The sequence below is a fragment of the Lupinus angustifolius genome, chromosome LG07 (assembly GCF_001865875.1).
Source record: "Lupinus angustifolius cultivar Tanjil chromosome LG07, LupAngTanjil_v1.0, whole genome shotgun sequence".
In the NCBI taxonomy this organism is placed as follows: domain Eukaryota; kingdom Viridiplantae; phylum Streptophyta; class Magnoliopsida; order Fabales; family Fabaceae; genus Lupinus; species Lupinus angustifolius.
The window spans coordinates 10776115-10784267 of NC_032015.1; the positions used below are offsets into that span (position 1 = coordinate 10776115).

Consider the following 8153-nt stretch of genomic DNA (forward strand, 5'->3'; position numbering starts at 1 on the left):
TCGAATTAGAGTAATCGATTACAGCAAGTTGAGTAATCGGCTACTCAACTTTAATAACACTGGTAATCTATTACTCAAAGGCGATAATGAATTACTCTTATCAGTTTTAAGTTGGATAACTCTTTTCTCACACTCGTAACCTGTTACTTAGATGAAGAACCCGCTACACACTATTTTTGAAAATTGTTTTAAGTATTTTAAAGTGTTTCAATTTTCTTTTAAAAATAGTTTGAGCATTACTACTATTGTATAATCAATAGTATAGGATAAGTACCTATTAAGACTTAGACTAAAAGTCTTGAATATCTTGAAGCTTGAATCTTCATTGTCTTCATAAGTATTCTTCTTTTTCTTCATTTTGGTGATGTTGGTGTCTTCATCAAAACCGTGTCAAGGTCAAGAGCAAGATCTTCCTCCCCATTTTTGATGATGACAAACCAATATCTTCTTAACACTGTAGTTTTCTGAGTGCATCATACTTTGTGATTTTCTTGACTTGTCTTGAGTATGTTCCCCCTATCTTGTATGCTCCCCCTTTCATTTGGAGTTATGTGACTGAAATGTTTTAAACAGAAAATATACTCTCTCAACTTTTATCCCCCTTTTGACTTCATCAAAAAGTAGAAAAGTCAAGAGTTTTCCAGCACAATATATATAGCATATATGCAATATGATATATATAATATATAATAATATGGATATCAAGATATAACGAAATTTGAGCAATATCATAAAAGTAAAAGGATGTTCAAGCATTAACAATGCAAACATCAATACAAACAACATAATATAAATTTGTTCGAAACTAGGAGAAATTAACATTACAACCAGAAAATCCTAACAACAGATAAAGTCTAAGACTCAGGCTCAGAACTGCCTTCATCAACGTCCATGTTACTCAGCTTAGAAGAGAGATGATGAAGTTCAAACTGGATTTGTTGATTCTGAGTATCAAAGCATTCATTCGGTTAGTGATGTAGCCTCAAAGAGATATCAACTCATCCATAATCATCTGATTTGAAGGCATGACAACAGATAAGGAAGATTGAGCATAAAACTCATAAGGTTGAGGTTTAAAAGGATTAGCAGGGGCAGGTTTTGGTTCAAGAGCAGGAGGTTTATCTTTCTTATGCTTGTAGGTCTGGTCGAAGATCAAATGTGAAGCCCATTTTGTGGATTACATCCACATCAATATGGCTTTCACGAGGGTTAAGCGAGACCTTAATTTCTCCAGCAGTAGAAACACCGAAATGCTCAAGGATTTTTGTTATGAAGATTGCATGTGGCAAAGGGCTTTGTGTTCCTCTTACAAACCACATTTGTCTCATTATCATCAGAGTCCAATTTATTTTCAAATTAAATTTCATAGCATACATCAATTGAAGTTCTATGTCACTTATTTGAGAGTGATTTGAAAATTTCATAGCATATAACAATGTTACATATACCAAGGATTTTTCTTTTGATGTTCTATGTAGAGGTAACAAGGCCTTTATTGCTTCAATAAATGATAATTTTGAATCTCCTTGTGCTATGTGCTTTGAACAGCCGTTGTCATGGTAATACATTTATGCTTATGGCTTTCAAGCACTCCTGCAAAACAAATTAAAAATATTTTCTAGGTACCCAATGTGATTTGGGTCCTGCGGGGTTAGCACATTTCTCAACCTAAATATATTGGTCAGTTGGAATACCAACTTTTGTAATATGACATGAATTAGGAGTATGACCAATATTTTTAAAATAAAAGCATGAGGGTTAATGTTGATGCATCTTTTGTTTAGAATTGTAAAAGAATGTTGATCAATATTTTCTTTAGAAATATTATGCATGCAATCATTCTTAGTTTTCACAAAAGTACTTTTTCTCATACCATTAGTTTTTAGGCTATTTGTGTAGCCTAGACCTCTTCGGTCATTGGTATGTTTTTTAGTATTTAAAATATTTTTCAACTTATGAGTACTATTCTTGAACATATTCATTTCTTGATTTAATGAAACAATTTTAGTTTCAAGAGTATCACATTTTGGACAATCAATGCACTTGTCATTTGATTTGGATTTTAAAGCATTCAAATCTTTTTGTAGAATTTTATTTTGACTCTCAAGATGTTCTATAGTGTTTTTCTGATTTATGCACACTTTAGAGAGTCTAATAAATTCTTCATGTAATTCACAAAAAGCGTTATGTAACTCATTATATGAAAATATATCATTTGGTTTAGAGTTACTAACCTCATAATCGTCATTTGAATTGTGTGAAGTCATCAATGAAATATGTGTTTGCTCCTTAATTCTGAGTTTTGCATTTGAACCATCATCTTTATCTTCTGATATAACATTTGTTCTTCTACGCGTCTTGTCCTTCTTTCTTTTGAAAGAATGATACTTTTGTAGGACTGGACAAGCACATTCAAGATGATCTGGTTTTCTGCATATAGAGCATGTAGATTGTTGCTTTGATGTTGATGCTTCACTTTTCGTTGTAGACCTTTGTACTTTTTTGGCTCCATGTATCCTTTCTAAAGTGTCCCAAATTTCTTTCGATGTTTTTCAACTTGACATTCTAAAGAATTATTTTTCTTCTAGAGCCGACACAATAATTTTTTTGGCTTTAAGGTCGTATTGCACTTTCTTTTTGTCTTCATCATTCCATGGAGATTTCGGCTTCACTTCCCTTACCCTGTTGATAATTGTGAAGGGTTCATATGGTCCTTCTTCAATCACATTCCATATGTCCAAGTTTTGAGATTCTATGAAGATTCTCATTCTGATTTTTCAGAAATCATAGCACTCTCCAACAAAGCTTGGAGGGCGGTTGATTTTGGAGCCTTCTCCTATGAATGACCTTGAGGCCATCTTTGATATAGGATCAGATTTGAGAATATCTTACTCAAAAATAGCTTTGGTGCCAATTGTAAGACTGAGAGTGCAATTAAGAGGGGGTGAATTAGTTGACTTAAAATAATGACCACTTTTTCTGCAAAATCAAGAGTTAAAGTGCAGCGGAAAATATATGCAGAAAATTAACAAGTAAAATCAAAGAGATAGGGGAGAAGAGAATACACAAATATTTTTATACCGGTTCACCTTCTTGTCCACCAAAGGCTACATCCAGTACTCTTGCAACACAAGAGATTTTTCCACTAAAGATTATGAGTTGCATTTACAATATCTCACACTGAGATCTCTATGTACCTTACACACTCCATTCACCTTTGGAAAACACATTTCCAAGTTATTCTAATCCCCTTTCTAATCACACCCCATGAGAAATCATGTCTAATAAATTACTTTTAGTATTATAGTTATTTTAAAATTTTACTTATTTTTATTTTCTAATTAGTAACTATTTTTAATTAATTTGATTTGAATAAATTAATATTTTGTATCTTCATTTTATGCCATTACTTTTATTTTATATAAGCTTTTTTTTATTTTCTATCTATGTTTTTCTAAATTTAAAAAATATGTATAACACATGTAATATTCATTCAAATAGTCAATTGATTTTTAAATTCAAATATAACGATTTCAGTGTCCTGAAATTAGAATAGCATTAATAGACTAACATTGTGTTGGTCAAGTGGTGCAAGACTATACTAGATCATGAGGATGATCAAAAGGTTAATGATTCAATTCATAAGAATGGTGTTTATTGAGGGATATAATCACGCACTCTGAAAGAGATTAGTTCCTACCCAAAAATGGTGAGGGGATACCAACATTGTGTTGGTCAAGTGATGTAAGACTATACTAGATCTTCAGGATGACCAAAAGGTTAATGATTTGATTCCTAAGAGCGACACTTATTGAGAAATACAATCACGTACTCGGAAAGAGATTAGTTCATACCCAAAAAGGGTGAGGGATACCAACATTGTGTTGGTCAAGTGATGTAAGACTATACTACATCCTCATGATGACCAAAAAGTTAATGATTTGATTCCTAATAGCGATGCTTATTGAGAGATACAATCACGCACAACAAAAGAGATCAGTTCCTACCCAAAAAGGGTGAGGGATACTAACATTGTGTTGGTCAAGTGAAGTAAGACTATACTAGATCCTCAAGATGAACAAAAAGTTAATGATTCGATTCCTAAGAGCGACACTTATTGAAAGATAATATCATGCACTCCGAAAGAGATTAGTTCTTACTCAAAAAGGGTGAGGGGATATCAATATTGTGTTGGTCAAGTAGTGTAAGACTATACTAGATCCTCAAGATGACCAAAAGGTTAATGATTCAATTCCTAAGAGCGACACTTGTTGAAAGAGATAATCACACACTCCGAAAGTATCTCTCAAAAGTCAAATGTGGAGTGATATAAGGACTTATTAAATATTGAGATGTTATATCAAAGCTCAAAAGTTAGATTCTTTTGAGGAATACATCCTGAAATAAAATAGATTACTTTCTACCCTACCAAAAAAACCGGTCCCAAATCTATAAATATTTGGGCCAGGTTGATGCAATCTGTCCAACCCAACAAGCCCAGTTTGTAGAAGACGTTTACCAGAAAAGTGTTCCAACACAGTTCATTCCCACAGCCTCCAAAACCCCAACACCAAAAACCCCATTTTTGTTGAGTGAAGAAGCCATGAGAAGAAGGGGTAGAGAGCTTCTTAGCCTCTCTTTTTCTCTATACTCACCAACAAAGAATCATTACCCATTTCCAAAGCTACCATCAACTTTTACTTTCTCAACTTCTTCCTCCTCCTCCAATACACCACCACCATCATCATCATCCAAGTCAAGGGACTCAATGCTTTTGGAAAAGTTTAAACAAAGAAAACTCAAAGGCACTTCAAATGACACAGGTTCACATGCATCAACTACTTCCAACGCCATTCATGAGAAGAATGTGGCTGAAAAGGGTCAAAATGAACCAACTATGGTGGTTTCTGGTTTTAAGGAGTTGGGTTTGAATGAGGAGCTTGTTGAGGTGTTGGAAGGGATTGGTGATTTTGTTCCTAGTGAGATACAGTGTGTGGCTATTCCAACTATTTTGGAAGGGAAATGTGTTTTGTTAAGTTCACCTTCTGGACCTGACAAGACTTTGGCTTTCTTATTGCCCCTTATTCAGGTTGGGTTTTTAAGTCTACTACTTACTCTATCAATGGTTGTGTTTAGTGTCACCTTTTTTATTCAAGATTAGTGTATGCAAAGTTAAAGTGCATGATTTGATACTTATGAATCCCAAACAATAGTCAAAGTAGTCCTTGATTTGGAACAGTGTGTTGTTAAAATTTGTATAGTAAAAGACTAACTTGATGGACATTTGAGATTTTTTTAGGAGCTTGGTTGGAGTTTTCATTTTCAGTAGTTAGTACCTAAATTTAGGGATGTGTTTTTTCTCTACATGAATTTAGATATTTGTAACAAAAAACCTAGTATTTGAAGTTAGTGTTGCTTCTTTTTTGTTTGATATAATGTAACTTATTACTGTAGTACTCTACTGGCTCACATTTTCACAGCTTAAATTTCCCACTAAGATAAAATAAACCTTCAAAGTGACTTATTGTGATCAAACTACTGACTTGTCTTATAATCATTCATTAAAACAATATTACAAAAGACAGTTGTTCTCAGAGTGGTGTTACTTGTAAAAACGTAAAACCGCAAGTGGTGACAATATTAACATGATTGATATGTTAATCTTAAATGTTTCAAAGCAAAAAAAAAATAGAGTGAGTAAATTTTGGGGGAAAGTAGACTAGGAGGATAAGTAATATTACCTTGTTGGAGAAGAGGGGATTATTGCACGGTTTGCACCTTGGTTGTGCTAAGATGATTTTCTGAAAATGGAGTGAAGATGACAAGAAAATTCGGCTGAATACTTCAAGCATCTACAAACTATTCAATCAGTAAAATATCACTTTATCCTCATTTTTACATGCAAACAAGAAAGGACAAAGTAGGTTTCTACTTGTATATTTCTGTTCCATGTTCCTTTCTTGTTTTGTTGCCAAATCAGCATTAGAGAATTGCTGAAAAAATGATTATCTGATAACTTTTGTAGCTGCTGAGACGGGATTTGCTTGGTTCGAATTCAAATCACCCCCGAGGCATTGTGCTTTGTACTACAGAGGAGAAAGCTGAAGAGGTAACTCTTACTACAATCTACTATCATCACCTAATTCTTCTCGTCTGTTTCCTTCCTCTTGTAGAGTATGAACCTGGAATTTCTAAATTGATCCTGACATTGCAAATTATTGTGAGCAATGCAGTGCTTTAATGCTGCAAAATATATCATCCATAATTCAGAATTGAAATCTGCAAAGGGTTCTGTTCCGCGGTCAAATACTTCAATTGGTCTCATAATTGGAACTCCTAATGAGATTCTACAATACATTGAAGAGGGTAGTGTTGTTCCTGCGGAGTTAAGATACTTGGTTAGTATCACTTACTATAATCAATGTCAGAAATCAGAATCTATGTTAAGGCTATAGATTATCATTTACCAGTTCTTTGGAGATACTAGCATTAACCACACTTGTATTTGTCATGTTTCTTAACTAGGTAGTGGATGATGTGGATTACATGCTTGGTAGTGGACTTGGTCCCGAAATCCACAAAATTCTCACACCATTACTAGATCCTGAATCAAAATCTAATGTCAAAAGATTGCAGACAATTTTGGCAACTTCCACTATAACTGAGGTATAATAATGTCAAAATATTGTGGACCGTATTGTTCAAGTATTTGGATTCTTCCATGAAGGTATTTTTCTTAGGCCTTTGATCATAGTTGTTATGTTACTGAATTGATCTTCTTTATATGGCAGGTTTTGGGTGAACAATCACCCATTGTAAAGGACCTCGAGCATGATCATGCCGGAAATATATCTGCATTGTCTTTAGAAATGGATCAAACAGAAGTCTTTCATTTTATAGAGTCTCTGGATTCTCTTAGGGGAAAAGTGGCAGAGGCCATGGGTTCCCTTTTGAAATGACACTAACTTCTTTATCTAGAAGCTCTCTAGCATATCACAAAAGAAAGGAAGAGTCAAAAATAGGTTTTATGATTTTTCTGATAGGAAGGATGTTGAGTTAATTGTGTCTGTATATTATGTTGTCATGTTCTAACTTGAAGCATATAATGTATGACTCATTTTGCTTGTGTGTAAAGAATATATATGATGACAAATAGGGTACTTAAAAGTTGATCAATAAATTAGTAAACTTTGAGAAGATTATAATACCCTGTTGTTTTGTGGCTCCTGCTCAAAATTACTTTTACAACATCACATTATAATTAATGATTTATATATAATTACTATATTATTCCTATTTATTTTGATTATTATTTTTCTTTTGAAGAGTCACTGATCCAATTTTGCTAGCTAGAGTTTCTAAATGAAATTATATCAAATGTTTAGGAATATAATTGTGTTATTAATTATTTCTAAACAAAATTATTTTCAAAGAATATAATATTTATGCACTATTAGTGTAAGGATTTATACATATTTAGTATATTATCTATTATTTAATTGTATTACTTTTTTTGAAGAGGTCATTAATTTTATTATTCTTTAAGATTTATTATTAATATTATATTTTCTTTACTGAAAAACTAGGTAATTTCATATTCTATTTGCCTCCAACCAGAAAAAATCTTGAAATAAAATCATCCCTCCATTTGCCCTAAATTTCCATCTTCTTAAACAGACTCAGCAATGTCGTTGTCGTCTAATGCACCACCCTTCAGTTATGGGAGTACATTTTTTGTCCTAAAGAAGTATGTCATTCTATCTACTATTTTTTCTAATTGGTTAAAAAGATATTTTATTATTAAATTTTAAACTTAAATATATGTTTTTCAACCAATAAGAAAAAATGTTACATGACTTGACATACTCTTTTAGTAGAGTAGATGTTCACCTTTCAATTACTTCCTCTCTCTCATCCCTTTTCTCTGTCATTATATTATCTGTTTAGATGAATTTGACCTCATTAATTAGCAATAAGTGGTGCTTATATTTTAGTGTCAATTCTAGTATAAATGTATAATCTGATTTTTACTTGTTACATGTTATGGATACAATGCGTTTGCTAGAATTGCTAAGATGGATGGGAGAGAACATTGCAAATGATTCTACTCTATGCGAAAAATTGTGGATTCCATCACATAATACATAATGCAA

General features: G+C 32.8%; 1 protein-coding gene across 1 annotated transcript; it reads left to right on the top strand.

Moving 5' to 3' along the window:
* On the top strand, positions 4526 to 7132 carry LOC109352481 (DEAD-box ATP-dependent RNA helicase 39-like). The gene is made up of 5 exons (XM_019594480.1): positions 4526 to 5089; positions 6026 to 6109; positions 6234 to 6398; positions 6526 to 6666; positions 6792 to 7132. Exons 1-5 carry the CDS (start codon positions 4604 to 4606, stop codon positions 6957 to 6959), a joined length of 1044 nt encoding a protein of 347 aa, XP_019450025.1. The 5' UTR covers positions 4526 to 4603; the 3' UTR covers positions 6960 to 7132.

Excerpts from the sequence above, each read along its gene's own strand:
- LOC109352481 (XM_019594480.1), top strand. The coding sequence starts at position 4,604 with ATGAGAAGAAGGGGTAGAGAGCTTCTTAGCCTCTCTTTTTCTCTATAC. Across the intron at positions 5,090-6,025 it reads TCTTATTGCCCCTTATTCAG|CTGCTGAGACGGGATTTGCT; the intron begins GTTGGGTTTTTA and ends TAACTTTTGTAG. Across the intron at positions 6,110-6,233 it reads CAGAGGAGAAAGCTGAAGAG|TGCTTTAATGCTGCAAAATA; the intron begins GTAACTCTTACT and ends TGAGCAATGCAG.